Source organism: Capricornis sumatraensis, chromosome 5, assembly GCF_032405125.1.
Source record: "Capricornis sumatraensis isolate serow.1 chromosome 5, serow.2, whole genome shotgun sequence".
NCBI lineage: Eukaryota > Metazoa > Chordata > Mammalia > Artiodactyla > Bovidae > Capricornis > Capricornis sumatraensis.
Window position 1 is genome coordinate 87,211,846 of NC_091073.1, and position 19,266 is coordinate 87,231,111.

Consider the following 19,266-nt stretch of genomic DNA (forward strand, 5'->3'; position numbering starts at 1 on the left):
GGTGTAAATACTGTATTCCTGGTTTGATATTAGAGGTATTGGGTTTCAAGGAAAAGTCGTCTGAGATGATGTGACCCAACCCAGAGGGACAGAGGGGCACCCCTGGATTCCTAGAGAAGAAGAAGGAGTTGGATGCCAAAGTGTTCACAATACATTCATCTTTGCTACATTAATATTCCTCAAGTTTTCTTTTTCAACAACATTTTTTTTAAGTCAGAGGACTAAGATGTCCTCAACTGTAAAGGATTGAGGAGGGTAGAAGAGAGTGGAAATCAAACATGATACCTCACCAGGTAGACCCTGATGGAGAGCAGCTATGCCTGGTGTTTACTGTATCTGCATTTGGGAGGCCCACCTCACTTACTTCTATCCCCTTTCCAGGCTCCTGACCTTTTTTCCTCTCATTCCAGCCAATCAGTCAGTGTTAGTTGTTCAGTCATCTCTGACTGTTTGTGAGCCCACAGGCTGTAGTCCGTCAGGCTCCTCTGTCCATGGAATTCTCCAAGCAAGAGTACTGGGGTGGGTTGCCACTCCCTTCTCCAGGGTATATTCCTGACCCAGGGATTGAACCCGGGTTTGCTATATTGCAGGCAGATTTTTTACTGTCTGAGCCACAAACTGCTTTCTAATTCCTGATTGCCCCTACCCCCCTTATGATAAATCTGCTTATGTCTGAGGCTTGTACTTTCTCTCTACCATATGTTTTTCTCAAAACTATTTAAGCCCGAAGGCCACCCAAGTGGGATAGAAGGCTGTGAACCTTTTCTCTCTCATCTCTTCTTATTTACTTCCCTAAAAGTCTTTCCCAGAATTAGCAAGAAGACTCATGCCAACCTCTTGAGAGGCTTTGATGACGTGATGGCTAATGTACTGTTGAAATCTGCCAGGGCAAGAAGTGGATGTCATAGTGGCGCAGAAATACATCCTGCAGAGGACTAGGTGAAGGGCAAGATGCAGGACATTGATAGGCACCTGAATCACACCAAAGGATGACTTATCTTGTTCCTCTCAAGTTAGGGCACATTAAAGCCACTTCTTTAGATTTCGAAACACATGCTGAAAGAGGTCAAGGGACTAGAATCCTGAAGTTTGGGAAACATGCCCATAGGACCCTTTAGAACAAGCAGCTACCCTGTGCTTGCAGGTACCTGGTGGTTACCCTGCAGTCCAAGGTTATGGATCTTTGCACAGCATCAGAATAAGCATTTGATAAATGGATAGGTGAGTATACAGACAAATTAATGAATGACTCACCTGGGCGAGGGCAGTGGAGGAAGACCAACTCTCTGCATTCTATCCAAAAAAGGCCATGGTCATCCCATGTAGTTGATCCTGGGTTCTGTGGATTACGTGTACAAAATCTGATATGCTCTTCTTCTTCTTCTTCTTTTTTTTTTTTTTTTTCTTTTTTTTTTTTATTTTATTTATTTATTTTTTTATTAAATTTTAAAATCTTTAATTCTTACATGTGTTCCCAAACATGAAACCCCCTCCCACCTCCCTCCCCATAACATCTCTGTGGGTGATCCCCATGCACCAGCCCCAATCATGCTGTATCCTGCGTCAGACATAGACTGGCGATTCAATTCTTACATGATAGTATACATGATAGAATGCCATTCTCCCAAATCATCCCGCCCTCTCCCTCTCTCTCTGAGTCCAAAAGTCCGTTATACACAGCTGTAAAACAGAAAATGTGAAGAGAGAGGCACTTCTTTGTTTTGAGAATTCTAATTAAATTGTAGGATTATTACTTTGACTTTCTGGTTTAAGGAAGCATGACTCACCCAGAGTTAGAAGCTTGTCTGGTCTAAGCCCTAATCAAATGCATGAATCTCTCTAGGGCATCCCGGAGGCCAATCCTGCAGAATTCTTTCCACCGTCACCCTCATGCCAATATCAAGCCGTACATAAAAATGTGTCTCTGACACCCCCAGTGGCTTTCATCTTGAATTGCTTTGTTGTCTGCATTTCTGCATTCCCTCCTCTTATCAGTTTCCCACTTTGGATCACAGGACTGGTTTTCTTGTTTAGAGTTGTAAATTTCTTGACCTTCTTAGATCTTTCCTCTAATTAAAAAAAGGGGTTTCTGTGTGGAATGGAACCTTGTGAATTTTTTGCCTTTGATTTTGAACGCCAACTACTTTCTTTGGAAACTGTGTACACAGTATTCCATTCCTAATTTTAACATATGGATAGAAGGCAAGTATCACTATTATAATGGTCAGTATTTAATTTGTACTGGTCTCTGAGAATTTGAAATTTGGTCAGAATTTTGGCTTTACAGTAAGAGGAAACTATCCAAATTAAAAAGAGTTCTAAATTTTTAGGGACTTGACTTGGACAGTTTACACGTGAACACTTGCTCTAGAAAAGTATGTGAGATTCACATAATTGGAGCATGTAATCTAAGCTGAACAACTAACTGCTTTGGAGACACTGAAAGAAGGTTTATTAGTTGAAATAATCCAAGTTACCATAGTCTTGCTTTTCCTTCCTGTTTAATTTTTTTAAAAAGATTTTGATGTGGACCATTATTAAATTTGTTACAGTATTGCTTCTGCTTTATGTTTTGGTTTTCATGCCTCCCAGAAGCATATGGGATTTTAGCTCTTTGACCAGGGATGGAACCCACACCACTTACATTGAAAGGCAAAGTCTTAACCACAGGGAAGTCCCTTTCCTGTTTAATTTTTTATTTGCCCGTGTCATAGTGTCTTTCAGAATCAGATCAGAACTTCTGAACTTAGAGCTGAGAGTGAGAAGCTAAGCACCCAGTCAGCCCTATAGGAATATTTCAGAATCTCACTGAAAGGAAAGGCAGTTTGAAAAAGCAACTTCAACTCACAATATTATTTTGCATTTAAAAACCTTTAGCAACAAAAGTAACAACAGAAATCCTATTGTGTCAAAATAGGAAAGCATCAATGGAGATGAAGTCATCTAAGACCTAAATCCTAAACCAAAATGCACCAGGCTCGGAATTTCTTCCTCTTGCCTATGGAGGAGGAAGATGTGTCATGTCAAAATCTGAGTATCAGATGCTTGAATATATAGTAGTAATCCTCTTGTAATATCAGTGATGCCAAACCGTTCAGGCTTAATTGGTATTTTCAGCATTACTAGTGGTGAGGTGAAGGAAAAAGGCCACCTAAATTATAAGCATACTTTGAAATATTGTGATATTAAAGAAGGTAAAAGAATTTTTTTTTGGTTATCTCAATTCTAGGTTTCATTGACCTTGGTGCCTTACATACTTTCTATGTAGCACATCAATCTTACTACCTATGTCAAGGCTGCTGGAGAAAAATCATGAAACTGCTTGAACATGGGTACCATTCCCCAGTGGTTTCTGCCTCACCTGAGACTTCGGTTCCATCCAGAATTTCTGCTGAATGTTTCTGGTTTTTACCTTTTACAGTCCCAAATCTAAACCATTCCCACCTCCCTGGGAAGAGAATCTGATTTTCACCAGATGACCCACTCAGCTGCCACAGTGGAAATGAGGTCATCCTTGACTCACCTCTATCCTTACCGTTTGCGTCTCATAAGCCATGATGTTCTGTGTGTTTGCTTTGCAAGGATTGTGTTTTATCTGTTCCTTAGCTCCAGCTGTCATTTATTGCCTAAACTATTCAAATAGCTCCTTAACTGGCCTTACTTTTCAGTCATTCTCCCTTCTAATCTGTCCTTAATACTGTCACCAAGGAGCACAGATTTAATCATGTAGCTGCCTGCAGGGAAGAGACCCTCTTCGTTGGCTTCCCACGGTCTATGCAGGAAGATTGAAGTCTTTAGGCTTGCAGACGAAGCCTTCCCATAACCTACCCTCTGCCTAGCATGCTGGCCACAGTTGCCCTAGTTCCACTGTAGCACCCGTGCTCAAGCCTGTCAAACGACCACAGTCTGAGGAACACAGCTCGCTCTTCCACAGTCCCTACCACCGGGTTTGGCAAGCAGTCTTCAGCAAGTCAGTATCAGTCAGAGACAGAAACAAACAGACATTCTTCTCTGCGTTCTATTCATTGAGATTTGTATTCTTCTCTAGGGAAACTGTCTAACATTATCCATTGATTATGGATTCAAGAATTAGAAGGTATTTGAAATATGACTTATTCTATTCATCTTTTCAATGAATAAATTCCTTTTCTAGAACTAATTCTGGGTTAAGCTCAGATAACTCTAGGACAGTAAGCTCATTACCTCCACCAACAAACTATTTAATTTCTAGGAACACAAGATAGAAATTTCTGGTGAAACATTTTCTTGATATAGCTTTTACCTGTCCATGTTGGTTATTTTTTTAAATACCATTTATTTATTTATTTGACTGCACCAGGTCTTCATTGCAGCATGTGGGATCTTTAGTTGCCACATGCAAACTCTTAGTTGCCACATGCAAACTCTTAGTTGTGGCACGTGGGATCTAGTTCCCCGACCAGGGATCGTACCTGGGACCCCTGCATTGGGAGCGGGGAGTCTCAGGCACTGGACCACCAGGGAAGTCACCCTGTGCTGGTTCTTGATCTTGGTTTCGTATTGGGAAAAGTCCAATCCTTCTTCCTTATGTTGGTTCTTCAGGTATCTGAAGACAGCAGTACTTTCTCCCTGGTAATATATTAATTAAAGAATCTGCTTGCAATGCGGGAGACAGGGGTTCAACCCCTGAGTGGGGAAGATCCCCTGGAGAAGGGAATGGCTACCCTCTCCAGTATTCTTGCCTGGGGAATTCCATGGACAGAGGAGCCTGGTGGGCTACAGTCCATGGGGTCGCAAGGGTCAGGCATGACTGAGCGACTGACAGGCAGTGTACTGATTGTGTCCCATATGCCTCTTACCGTAGGGTGTCAGCTCTCTGCCTTTCTGGGGGCCTTTTCAGCTGGCTCAAGGTTGTCTATGTATCTTTGTGTATACCAACTAGTCCACCACAGAGAGGCTTTCAAGACTGCTCTCCTGGTATCTCTCAGGCTTGTTAGTGCAATCTGAGATTATGTTAGATTGGCATCAGTATCACTTTGTCAATTCATATTGACTGTCAGCTGAAATTACTCCTTATTTCTACTTAAGGGCAGAAACCATGTATTCTTAACATCCATCGTGTTGTATTATAGTTGAAAGTTGATGTATGGCAAAACCAATACAGTATTATAAAGTAAAATAACGTAAAATAAAAAAAATTAAAAAATAAATTTAAAAAAAAGTAAAAAAAAAAAAGAAAGTTGAATACAAAATCTGGTACTTAGACAATTATATTTTGACCTACATTCAATCCTTGTTACATTTCAATTGTTAAAGTTCTTTTTGTGAATCCTTATTCTCAGCATGTAACATATCCAATATCCTCCCCAGCTTTTTGCCAATGTAAGTTTAGGCCATTGACAAGTTATTTAATCAGGTTATATAATATCTCTAATAAGAGTAGACATTTATTGAGCATTAATTATTTGCTGAGCTTCCCTGGTGGCTCAGTAGAAAAGAACCTGCCTGCCAGTGCAGGAGATGTAAGTTCGACCCCTGGGTTGGGAAGATCCCCTGGAAGAGGAAATGGAAACTCATTCCAGTATTTTTGCCAGGATAATCCCATGGATGGAGGAACCTGGTGGGCTACAGTCCATGCGGTTGCAAAAGAGTTGCGTTGCAAGAAAGTTGCACACAACTCAGTGACTAAATAACAACAGCAACAATTACATGGTAGGCACCAAAGCTCTGCCTTTCCACGTGCACCCTTGGTAGTTTCATACAATACTGTGAAGTAAGTACTACTGATAGCCCTCTCTATACACGAACCACTGAATCAGACACAGGTCCTAAGGGCTGCCTTTGGAAATCTTTCTTCCAGTTGATAGTAATTCACTCATCAGTTTCTTTTGAGGAGAGCCTTTCAGCCAGTTACAAACAATCTTCTCACTTATACTATAATCTAATACATAAATCTCCTACATACAGGCTATCAGTATGATAAACTCCTGATTATTAATCTTTATGATTTTTTTCTGATTATTTTAGTAACATATGGCCATTGAGGAAATAATGGCAAATATAGCAAATTATAAAGAAAAATGATAATCACTCTGAATCTTACCATCCAAGAATAAAAACTGTGAACTTTAAAAGATTCCACATGTATGTTTTATCATGTTTTTTTATGCTTATCAGCTTTTTCTCTAGTTACAATGTCCAGTTCTTTGAAAAATTTAGTGTTTTCTGCTCTGTCTCTCAAAGAAACTCTTAACTGAGAAGAGATTATTAGCTGATGGAGTGATTATTTGTCCTTTTACTAGTTATGTTACTGGATTCGTCCAACTCTGTTTAAATAATAAATTTGCAATGAGGAATAATATATCTTTCACATTATTCATATGTGGTATTGGTTTGTGATATGAAATTGAGTGAAGTTGAGTAATTGGTAATATATGTGAGTCTACGTAAGTTTTTTTAAAAATCTTTATCAATGTGAAAGGAAGGAATATTAGCATTTGTTATAAACAATTAGCTTTAGAGTAGAATAAAATAATCATTTTTTACTTACATACTTAGAATAATTTCTATTTACCTGCAAAGAAAATTTATTTCTTGGAAGAATTTGCAAGGACTCTGTGTTGTTGGGTAAATACTTCCATACTTGGGTTTATTTAAGACGTTCTAAACTGGTCTAAGGAATTCTCAATTTGTACAAGATTATATCTTTGATTTTAGGAAACAAATAAGCATAAGCTGATGTAAAACTTCGCCCTTGTTGTTGTTTAGTCGCTAAGTCCTGTCTGACTCTTTTGTAATCCCATTGAATGTAGCCCACCAGGCTCCTCTGTCCACAGGATTCTCCAGGCAAGAAGACTGGAGAGGGTTGTTATTTCCCTCTCCAAAGCATCTTCCTCACCCAGGGACTGAACTCATGTCAGTCATCCACCTTGTCATCCAACTCATGTCATCCACCTTGTGTTGGCAGGTGGATTCTTTACCACTGAACGGGCTGGGAAGCCCTAGAACTTAGCTATACAAAGTGTTTTGTTTGAATATATGTTTTAATGCCCAAATGTTTATGCTTCAGGAAAATATATTTGGTAATGCTATAGGGAATACGAATTCTGAGAAGGCAACGTTATGGAGCTTCGGTAAATTCTTAAATAAGTCAGTGTTTTAGATGCTAGATATGGGAACCTTAAATAGTGATCTCTATGTGGCTCTCAGGATCCTTCTGCTGTGGCCCAAAGTAACTTTCTGCTGTGTTCCTGAGAACCATTTCTTCTGTGTCTTCTGATGCCCAGCCCCGTGGTCTAGGAAAACAGCACCACTTATGCCCAGTCCACCACGATTTTTCCAATGGCCCTTCTTAGGCTGCTTCCTTGGCTGCGGTGTACTCCGCCTCATTCCTTTCTGCTGGAGTTCCCAGCACATTTTCAAAGTTGTAGTTGATTACAGTGTTATGTTAGTTTCTGGTAATACAGCAAAGTGATTCATATATGTATATATATATTTTCATATTCTTTTCCATTATGGTTTATTACAAGACACTGAATATAGTTCCCTGTGCTATAGAGTAGGACCTTGTTGTTTACTTATTTTATATATGGTAGTTTATTTCTGCTCATGCATAATTCCTAATTGATTCCTCCTTCACTCTCTTTCCCCTTTGGTAACCATGTTTGTTTCCTATATCTATGAGTCTGTTTCTGTTTGTGCTGTGAATAAGCACAAATAAAAATAAATCCGTAAATAAATTTGTGCCGTATTTTAGACTACACGTACAAATGATATTATATTGTATTTTCTTTCTTTTATTTCACTTAGTATGATACTCTCTAGGTCCATCCATGTTGCTGCGAACGGCATTTCCTCACTCTTTTATTGCTGAGTAGCATTTCATTGTATATATGTACCACATCTCCTTTTTCCATTCATGTGTCAATGTGTATTTAAGTTGCTGCAATCTCTTGGCTATTGTAAATAGTGCTGCAATGAACATTGGGGTGCATGTATCTCTTTGAGTTTTGTTAAGATATGGCCCAGGAGTGGAATTGTTGGATTCCAGCACATTTTGAATAATCTCCACCAGCATTCCCTGAAGGGATATTGCTTCTAACATCTTGTAACCCCTTCATGTTGCTTATTACACATTGCCTTGATTTATTTGTAAACTTGCCTTGTCTACTTCATTAGATAGTAAGTTTCTTAAGATTAAGTCCTGGGGCCTTGTTTTATTCATTTGTATGTTTCTGGATGACCAGTGCTTCATATGGGCCTTGTGCTCCCAGGGCCTTCTTTGAGCAATTATTGAATTGAAGGGTCTATCAGGAGATGGTGGGGGAGAACTTACCATGTACCTGGCTCCAGTAATTCTAAAACCATCCCTATGAAATTGGCTAATACTTTCCTCAAATAACTTTGGTTCATTGTTTAACAAAAAATTGAGCAACTATTATGCATCAAGCATTGTGCCAGATACTTTGGACAAAAAGACAAGGCCCAGTTTTTGTCTTTAAGACATGTACAACCTACTGGAGAAAAGATATGTGAATAAATAAATATTTCACTATAGCATGACTCTTCCTCAAGGTCATTCAGCCTTTGAGTGGTGGAACTGTGCTTAAAATCCAAGTCTGTCCAACTTCAAAGGCCCTGAGCCATGCTGCTTCCAGAATAGAAAAACTAGCAGTGCTAAGAGGGAGATCTCCTCAGAAGAGTGAAGCAATAGCCTTCTTCCACAGATTGTTGAAAACATTAGTAAATAGAGCCATTTTGTTTTGTTCACGAACTAGGTCCTTCAGAAGCTTGGGAAAGCTGATGAGACAAAAGATGAACAGTTTGAAGAATATGTCCAGAACTTCAAACGGCAAGAGGCAAGTACATTTATCTAGTTTCTGGAGGGGGAAATGGGTTGAGTTTGTGTTTTAGTGCGTAAATGCAATGTTTTGATGTTGAAGAAAGAACTCCTTCAACTGGACTTGGTATTAACTTGAAGGAGACGCTGGTTAATTTTGTAGACTTTTTCTGTGTAAGGCAAAGAGGTAGTAGGCACTGCAGGAGGATTTGTGTTTTAGAGTCTCAGGAGATAGAGCCTTTGCTTTCCTGGAGCTCTTCAATACAGATTACTGATCTCAAGGAAAGGTGATCTTTTTAGTGATTTATATTCCACTAAATATTATCAGTAGTTAAATATTTCTGGCATAATTACTTCAGTTGCTGCATGCATCAAGATCATGAATTCTCAATAGAGATTACATCTCCTTAAGAGGGAGAAAACTGATTCTTGTTGGATGAAAAAATATTGTACTCTTTTTATGAGAATATGTCACATAAATACTGATAGTATATCTATGGTATCAAGATTTTGTGAAGGGGTATGATTAGGAAAAAATGCCCAAACATTTCCTCAAGGGCAGCGATAATGAAAAAAGGTTGAAAAACGCAGTTTGTGAAATTTATTCCTTTCTTAGGGTGCTATGTGTTTAACAGTAGTAGCAGCACTTGGTTGCTCAGTCATGTTTGACTCTTTGCCATCCCATGGACTGTACCCTGCCAGGCTCCTCTGTTCATGGGATTTCCCAGGCAAGAATACTGGTCTGGGTTACCATTTTCTTCTCCAGTGTTTAACAGACACATGAATAAAGAAGCTATCTTGAAAATTATTTGTTTATAACACTAGGGCTTGATACGTGGCTAGCATATCACCTGTAGAGAGCATGCATTAGAGTCAGGGAAAAAGAAGCAGGGCCCTCTCAGGTTAGAAAATTCAATTTAGAGGTGGGCTGGAACAACCAACTTTGGAAAATGGGGTTTGGACATGAGGACAATGTAAGGACATGGGTTTATTTCTCTGCTTTTGTTGTAGCCACCAATGTCTACAGATGAAATTGTGGCTTCAGAGATAAGTGTGCATGGCGTCAGTGATGACAACTTAGCAATGGAAAATCAGCACAGGTTTTATGTCACTCCCTTTGCTTCTGTTTTCAGATCCTTGACCCTGGGGGTTTCTTTTTTTCCATTTGTGTATCAGAGTTTTTGACTGCATTCTAACTGGAGAGGCTGTTTCTTTTCCTCACCCACAGGCAATATAAAATCCAGCAGGTAGAACCAGGTAGACTAGTCTCCACCAAAGCACTTTCCTGAGTGTCTCCAATTTCATTCTAAGACTAAAGGTTGGACAGATAGGAACTCAATTTAATATGAATGACAGTGATCTCATTCTATCTGAAAATGTGGAAAGAGAGAGGGGAGTTGGAGAAGAAAGCTGTAATAGAGAGAAAACTAGTTCTTATCCAAATCACTAAATAGTATAGAGAACTTTGGATTTATGAAGGTAGAAGAGAGAATTCTTAGAGAAATGTTGGATGTTGGCCCATAGAAGAAGGCACCCCCCTCCACCCCCCAAGTCTCCTCCAGGAGAACAGATTCTCCACGTTCCCTTATGTCCTCATTTGGGGAGTTCTCTTACACTTCTCATGCACTAAGATAGCGCTCGTGCACATTATTGACCTGGATGCCAGCAACTTCTCATATATAAACTTGTCAATCAGTGCCCTTGTTACTTTGCAGAGAGGTCCCCAATGTCTGCTTGAAGGGACTGGTTTGGATAGAAGTGACTCATGTTTATAGTTTTTCCTACTTGAGAATTACACTCTTTCCTTTGAAACTTGGTCTTCCTGTCTAGTGTGTCCCTGTGGAGCTAATTAGTTCTCTGCTGTTAGATTTTTTTTCTCTATCCCTTTCATTATAGTAGGATATTTTAGCACCCCAGAAGGCTGACCTTGGGAAGCATGAAGCTTAGGAATGCATTCAGGTAAGGTAGTACTTTGCATTTTCCAGTTCTGGTGAATTTTTAGTTCTTTTTGGACTTTGTTGACTGAACAAGGTGAGGACTGTTTTTTGTCTAAGGTATCGGAGAAAAGTGCAGTTGGCTGAGTCGTCAGCTTTTTTCAGTTTAATACTGCTCTGCCATCTATTCCTGTCACTTTATACATTATCAAATATTGTGGAGCCAATAGTAAGTATGCTGTCATTCTTGAAGAACAGCACCTAAGTTCTGGCAAGATCATTAGCAGATTTCAGGATATAGTTAAAACTTCAACATTTAGGGAAACTTGAACAAGCAATTCTACTTTATAAGAATAAAATGAGCAGAATGGAAATGTAGAGATAGTATTTCTCAGGAGACTCCTGACCCTATTTGGTTCCCTTTGGAAATACTCTTGCATCAAAACCATCTTGCATTTGTCGATTTTCATTTTTATATTTTTTGTTTTAATCAGAAAGAGTAAATTATAGTCATTTTCATGCCACAAGGAGGGAGGGGACCTTAACCTTGTTGGCAGATAGAGGGAGAAAAGGAAAAAAAGGAGGGAGTGGGAGGAAGTTGAGGAGACAGGTTTATTAATCTTCTATTGAAATATATTAAAGTTTAAGAAGAATAGCTGAAGACTGAATTTATTAATACTCTAGAGGGAAAAATCCCTTTAATCCCCAGTACATATTGGTGACCACTTCCCATCCACTGCATATGCTGAAAAAAGGCATAGTCCTTGTGTAGAAATATTAACCAAGAATGAAGGATCTATCAAGATTGTGGTGACCTCTGCAAAACCTACTGTTTTTAGTATTAACGTGAATCATTATTCTAAAGGCAGAAAGCATTATATTTAAACATTTTTTTGATGTGGACCATTTTTGAAGTTTTTATTGAATTTGTTTACAATATTGTTTCTGTTTTATGTTTGGGGTTTTTGGCCATGAGACAGGTGGAATTTTAACTCCCAGACCAGGGATGAAACCCATGCCCACTGTGTTGAAAAGCAAAGTCTTAACCAGTGGACTGCCAGGGAAGTCCCCGAAGGCATTATCTTACAGCTGCATTCACTGAGGACATTGACCTAGGACATCTAGATTTATTTTTTTCTGTGTATATATGTTTCAAATCCAAAAATATATTATGTATAGTATAAAGTGAACTTTTTTTTTGGATTGGTGCATTATATTATAGTCATCTGACCATGCTCAATTAGTATTACATCAATAGTAGACTACTAAAATGTTCTAGAAAGTATTCAAACATTTTGGGCTTGCTTTTAAATTCTCTTGAAGAAAATCTTAAAAGTCCTTATAATAATTCATATAATTCCCTGCAGTAATTCCCTGCTTGTTCATGGTGAAAATGGGTGTTTGAGCTTGAGTTTTAGGCTTAGCTTTTATCTTACTCTAATTCCCAATTCTCTTTTTAATGGCAGACTTATTTTCCTAAAAGTCATTTTATTTGTGTTAGCCCAGAAGCCTGGTTGAAGGGTCTATGCATATGCTCTCATTGTCCTCTGTGCTCCACGTTGTCATGGATTTTGTGGCCTAGATTTTATGAACAGCTCAGTTAGGACAGGGAGGAAGGGAGAGGAGGGTCCAGCAAGTGGGAATCAAGTGAATCACTCCCACCCCCTGAGAACTCAGGGCTTTCCATGGACAAGTAGTAAGGAAAGCAAGGATTAGAAATATCCAGCAGGAAGAATGAGATGTGACTTTACCCTTTCCTTCCCAGAGGGTTTATTTTGATTCCTTTCTTACCAGCACTGCTGACAAGTAGCAGAAATGACTGCTGTGGGCACTGGGTGCTTTCTTGTCGGTTCACTGGAGTGCCCGCTAACAGCTGTGTTAAGTAATCCAGAGTAGGTCCCCAAGTAGAAGCAAGGTCTTTGGGTTCTCTCCTTCCTGTTCATAAACTTGCCTACTAAGATACCATGCTTGTGGCCGATGTGCAGTTTACAACAAAATAATAACCTTGGGGCTGGTGGGGCCCAGATAACCAGCTTTGATCACGTTTCAGTGAGTACAGATGTGGAACCTAATGGAGGCACAAGCTGAAATTAGACCTTCTCATACAGAGGGGAAGGCAATCTCACTTCTGCTCTCATCTCCATGGCTTCTCAGTCCCCACTGAAATTCCGCGTAGCTCTCCATGCCCACCACCAGGTGATGGCCTATTTGGTGCACAGATGAGGAAGGGGAGAGATATTGGGACGTTGAAATCTCTCCAGTTTGGAGGATCCACAGGCAGCGATTCTCATTATTAGGATAATCCATTGTCTGGAAGCTGGAGTCATGTCTTCATACTGATCTCTCCTCTGCATAGGGGTCCTATGTGGCCAGTTTTCATCTTTTTCTCTGCACAGAATCTAGTGCTTTGCACATAAACTTTAAAACATTTGTCTAACTTGAAGCTGAATTGGTGGCAGAAATGATCATTTGGAGCATGTTCCTAGAGCACATTTTAATTTCTGGAATGGAAGAAGTGTTGAATAGTGTGTGAATATTTGTAAGCAGTTTCATGACACTTTTTAGGACATATGTCCATAAATAATTAAAAATTACAGAAAAGAAGTTTGAAAAAAAGAGTCAATATGAAATGTACTCCTACAGTGTGTTAATGTGTGGATAAAATTTTTATTTTGAGCAAACCACATTTACATTCTGAAAAATTCTTCGATTTTCTTGAGCAGATATCCTAGAACTATTTCTTTGTAACACAGGTAACCATGATATAAAAAGGAATAATTGGTTGTTCCTATGTCTGATGGTGTTATTTAGGGCCTGCCTGCTAGCTTCCAAGCTGTTCTTCCTCTTTCTCCACTGCAGATGCTTTGTTGTGATTGAACTATCTTTGCCTGCCCTGCCATCTCCATATGTTCAAGTCCCACCTTTGCTTAAGGTCAGCTTACAAGATATTTCTTACCTAATGTCTGTCCAGTCTCCTCAGCCAGGCTCTCTCTTTCTCTGTGTCCTCCAGAGTACATTTTTTTTTTTTTTGTAGCTTATCCAATAGCTCTTGTTCCATTTTTTTTAATATGACAGTTATTTTAAGTGTGCATCTATATCCTCATCAGGTTATAAAATGTTTAAAGGAAAGCAGCCTGTTGCAGTCATTAAAGAAATCTTCTATGTTCTCTAGCACCTGCTGGGTACTTGGTCATTATATCCCTCCTTGTCACACATATCTCTGTATGCACCTTTTGCCTTAGATTTTCCATGCCTCCTCTCTCATTCAATATCAAAGCCTCCCTTCATTGTCATCTACTTCATCTCTTTGATCCTAATTTTTGGCAGCAAATAGCCCTTGGAGAGTGTCTCACATTGCCTGGACTTGAGTCTAACCTGAGTTATCAAGACTAGAGAAAGGCTCTGGTCCCCTCCCTGGATTTTGAAGCTGCTCTAGTTCCATGCTACTCCATAATTATCAGCTGGTATGTACAGTATTTTCCATCTTCTAAGAGCTTTATTTACTTTTAGTCACTAAGTAGTAAGTCATTGTAATTATGCAGAATGTTATTCAGTCCTTGAATCCCAGCTACATTCTCCAATTTGTAGTTATTTTTTTCATGTATTGTGTTTTAGAGCAAGCTCACTCTTCTGTGACTAGATAATATTTTGACCAGAGGCATTAATATATTTCAAGGTGGTGCCAGTGACAAAGAACCCACCTGCCAATGTGGGAGATGTAAGGATCACGGGTTTGATCCCTGGGTCAGGAAGATACCCTGGAGAAGGAAATGGCAACCTACTCCAGTATTCTTGCCTGGAGAATCCCATGGACGGAGGAACCTGGTGGGCTACCGTCCGTGGGGTTGCAAAGAGTCAGACGCAGTTGAAGTGACTTAGCTTATCAATTCATTAACTGATACCATTAATTTCTTCCAAGCAACTCCTGAGAGAGTTGCTGAGTCTTGTTGCTTGCATTTATACTTGGTTTCTATTAGAGTTTGCACTCAATAATTGCACAATATATTTTAAGAGCATTCATATATGTCTGCCTCTCTGGAAATAAAGTTTACTGCTTTTTCTGGTTAACCCTAAGTTTCTGTGAGAATTCCGTAATGCTGAAAACCATCTTAGTGTGCAAATATTTTACAAAATTTAAAATGTTTCTTCTTAATAACAACTTTTGAGGGAGTTTCTAGGTTATTTGATTGATCATAACCTGTGGGTACATGTTTAGAAAAATAATATATAACTATGTCAATATCTGGCCTGCCTGCTGTGGTGAGTTTAACAGCTCTAACTAGGCAGTCTATCTCCTTGAATACACAATAGAGTAGCTGTGATCCAAAAGCTCAGAGTAGAGATCTGTATAAACTCAAGTTAGTTGGCTTAAGGGAAATACATGGAAAATGGTATGTGTAATTGCTAGCTAGCTTTCTAATTTTACTTTATTGAAAGGCAAAAGATATTTGATTTGGTTTTCAGATCATAGGTGCTGTTGGGATTGCTGACAAGGATAGCTGGAAATTGGGCCATGAATCTTGGATAAAACTGTGGAAACTGAGATGTCCTCTTTGATATCTCTCTTCCTTCTCTGTACCACCCCCTACTCCCATCAGCCCAGAAATGTGATTTCAAAATGCACTCCAGTCTCCTGTCTATCTTGTGTCTTTTGCATGAAGATTTGCAAAAGAAATCTTTAAAAATAAAGAAATCGGTTTATGAAATCAATGCTAGTTTCTTAATGAGAGCTCCTATAACTACAAAGAGCTCAAAGCAAGGAAGCAAAAAATATATGTTCCTGAGATCCTGCTGCTTTTACCTTTGAAAAACTGTCATCTTCCAACTGAACTGGAACCTGAGCTTGTCAGAATAGAGCATTATTTCTTAGTAAACCAGGAGTGCCTGGAGTGTTGAGCAGCCTAATGTGGTCTTTGATCATCAGTGGATTCAGACACTATTAGTTATCTGTTCATCAAGTTGCTGATTATGACTCTGTTAAATCTCATCTCCTTGATAATCTAGTTATCTTCTCAGCTTCAAAAATGATCACAAAATGTACCCACATTACTTTTAAGACTGAGTTAACCTGTCTGAACTCTGAGAAATTGAGCCAGTTTTAATTCTGATGTGTTACTTAACCTTTTCAGGAAAAAAAATGTCAGTAAAGGCCAAAAATAATAATGTAACTCTAGGAACTTCTATAGGTTCATGATCACAGGTGAACAGGCAGGACTTACTGTTGTGAAATCACAATTTTTGAAGTTATATCTCTTCAGATCCAAGTTTTATACATCTGTTTGTGCTTGGACTTGGACTTCCTTCCACTTGGACTCCTTTTGAATCATCAACTCACCATTTCTTAGTTAAAGAGGATAGTTAATAAAAAATTTTCTGTCTTGTGGATGCTGCTTGCTTTTTTTCTATTTTTCAAACAGCTACATCTAAATATAAATCAGTATTACATTTACCGTATTTTAACAAGTCAGTCCAACAAAACATTGCTTGTTTAATAGGTATTACATACTTGTTGCCTTAAGATGTTTAGCTACATCTGTATAATCTTGCAAATAAAATGCACTGGATTTGGTTTTGCAAGTACACTCAGGGACACAGTGGTATATATTCCCTGAACAAAGGTGTCATGCACATGGTATTATAGTATGGGGCATGGTGCCCCTGAGTTTATAGACACTGTTGCCATGAGTTTAGTTAATTCATTCTATGAATTGTATATACAATCTGGTAAAATTAATATCTGTTTGTCTTCTTTCTTTCAGGCAAAAGTAACTGGGTCAAAAGTGAGCTAACAAAATTTTACCTCCGTATTGGCTCTTGAAGTCCTAGGCATAAGTATATATAATATCTTTTTTAGTGCTTTGGAATTTAATGTACCTAAACAATAAAATACATTAATCTTCCAGTGTTATTCATCATAGCTTAATGCAGTCCTGTTTTTAAGTCCAATGCCCAGAGATAGTTTGTCATAGTTGTAGGACTTAGAGACACTATCTTTGTGCGTCAGTCTGTGGTAGCTTTCCTTACCAGGAACCTGACTCAACTTGTAGGAAATCTGTCTGTAACACTTCATTGTGCTTACCAAAGTGCAATAGGAAACTTTGACATGGTGGCCTTTACAGCTGGTCCTTTGACACTGCATAGATTAACTCTTGAATGTTTAAGAACAGCTGAGTCTGGGAGCTGTCCGAGGTGCTGAAGAGAGACTTATGTGAGAACTACCCAAGAGCCCAGCCTGTCTGGGTCTGGACACCCTTCCCTGCCCTCCCCTCCCCTGAAGACATATAAGCAAATAATTAAGAAACTGGTGTTTCTGAGGACCAATCTGATGTAAAACAACTTGGAAACACATTTAATTAGATATAGAATGTAATTTCTTTGTATTGGGTAACAGAAATATCTGAAACCTTCCATGGAGGTGTGCCTGCTGCATTCTTTCTCCAGCTATTTAATTAGATTTTATACTTCAGTCTAATCCTTAGAGGCAGATTACCAGGAGAGGTGCTCACAGGACCAGGGGAAGAAAGCAACAGCTTCAAGAAACCACTTAGCAAGAGAAAAAAAGGGATTTTTTTTTTTTAAACGACGCAATGATTCTCAGACCTTTGTAAGCTTTTAAAACCATGAATACTTTTGCTTGCCAATTAATTCTTGGTGGCTTCATGATGAAACCCAAAATGACCCTGGGTGGTTTTCCAGGACAGCCAGGAAATAGAAGACTGGAGAGACAGCTTTCTTCTCCCCAGCCCTTTGAGGGTGGGACACCCATGGGAGGGAGTGGGTGGAAGTAGCTTTAATGAGGAGGGAGAAACAAGTCACTCCCTCAGGCTGTGTGGGAAGAAAGTGAAGCCTGAGGGACCTTCTGGGCTTGAGAGACAGCTGCTCCTGACACTGATAAATGATTCATTTGAAAAAATGAAGAACCTCTGAGCAACACCAAGGCCATGTTATTATACTATATGCCAGGTGGGTGGTGAATCCTTCTAGGATCTTTTCCAAATAGGAGTATTAGTAGGCAATACAGACAACTTAATTATAATAAGATTCACTTGCCCATAAACCCTGAGGAGAGTGTGACCAAGAGTTAGAATAATAATTTTATCTTGTCCTGTTGATAACAATAGTAAGAAATAGCAGGAAAAATTCTCAAGGTTGTGGAATTTTGAATCTTTTTTCGGTACACATAAACACGCACAGAACATAATCCAAGGATGAATTACTGAAATGGAAATTTTCAGAGGAATGTAGAATGAACTTTAGATTCAGTGAAATCTGAGCAGTGCTATAAGAATTTATTTCTCATTTAAACCTTACTTGTGATTCAGATAGAATAATGATGCATAAATTTTATTATGCAATAGGTTTTGTGCAAAAGAACTATGCTGTGACATATTGTAGGTGAAAAATTTCTCTTCAGAGACTTTTACTTTTTCGACTCAGGCAGAACTTTATATGAAATTCAGTATGGTTATTACCAAATGCTTTATGAACCTTAATAGTCATGGGGAAAATTAGGAATGTTAATAATTGGAAAAGAATAAAGTTATTTAAATTAGCTTCCAGTTTATCTAGTTAAATTGAACTCCTCTAGTTAAGCCATTATTATACAGTTTGAACTTTCTTCCACTCACAATATTTAACATTTCTCCTGGGATTCTTAATTTATTAAAAAAATTTTTTATTGACCTCCTTGGGCTAGATGAAATCAGTGTATAGATTAGAACCTGAATATTTCATTGTCTTTCTAGTGCTCAAAGAAAAGGCAGAGACTTAATTGTGGACTTAATTTGACATGCTTTATTCCTTAAATATTTGGGAAAAGAATGCCCTTCCACACTGTTCTTTTATTGTTTCCAGGTACTCTAGGCAGTTGTGGTAACTCAGAACCATTATTTACTCTGGTTGGCTTTGTATTACTTCCTGTAGGGAGAGCATCCTTCTGGGTGAGACGTGAGGCCTACCTTAGCTGAGTACTTCTTGCATTCTTCTAGGGAAGGAGCAGAACAGCAGTAGAACAGAGCCCTAAAGCAGATGTCTGAAGATAGGAGACATCTGTGAAGTTCTGTTTCATCTGTATGCAGTTTTTCATTCTACATCATAGCAAGGCGGCTTAGTGGTGGCAAAATAATTATTTATCCATTAGCTTCATTCAACCTCAATAAATGGATGTTCCACAGAGATGTTTTAGGTGTGGCTGTAAGTGCCCTAGACAAACCATTAAGTACCTCCAAACTCTACCCTTACTTATTTTGAAAAATGTGGCCTTAGGGGTGTCATACCTTCCTAATTGCCCCCTTTAGGATGTAGGCTTTAGATCAGCCTGGTTCTAGATCTACCTGAGTAAATCACATGTCTGAGTTCACATATTATTTTCTCTAAATAATCTGCCATCTGTTGGGCAAATGATCCTGGCCTTGCTGTCCTCGCTCAGTACTATGCTACCTCTATCAATTACATGACTGCCTCTCACACTCCATTTGCTAAACCGTGCACTTTGTCCATCATCTTTTCAATTTG

The 19,266-nt window shown here is 38.8% G+C and overlaps 1 protein-coding gene across 1 annotated transcript in view; it reads left to right on the forward strand.

Moving 5' to 3' along the window:
• AMPH (amphiphysin) overlaps positions 1-19,266 on the forward strand; it is a 205,970-nt gene that overhangs the window by 91,316 nt on the left and 95,388 nt on the right. Inside the window, exon 2 of the mRNA XM_068972726.1 lies at positions 8,757-8,841. Within this exon, the coding sequence (XP_068828827.1) occupies positions 8,757-8,841 (85 nt within the window). The remainder of the gene's footprint in view (positions 1-8,756; positions 8,842-19,266) is intronic.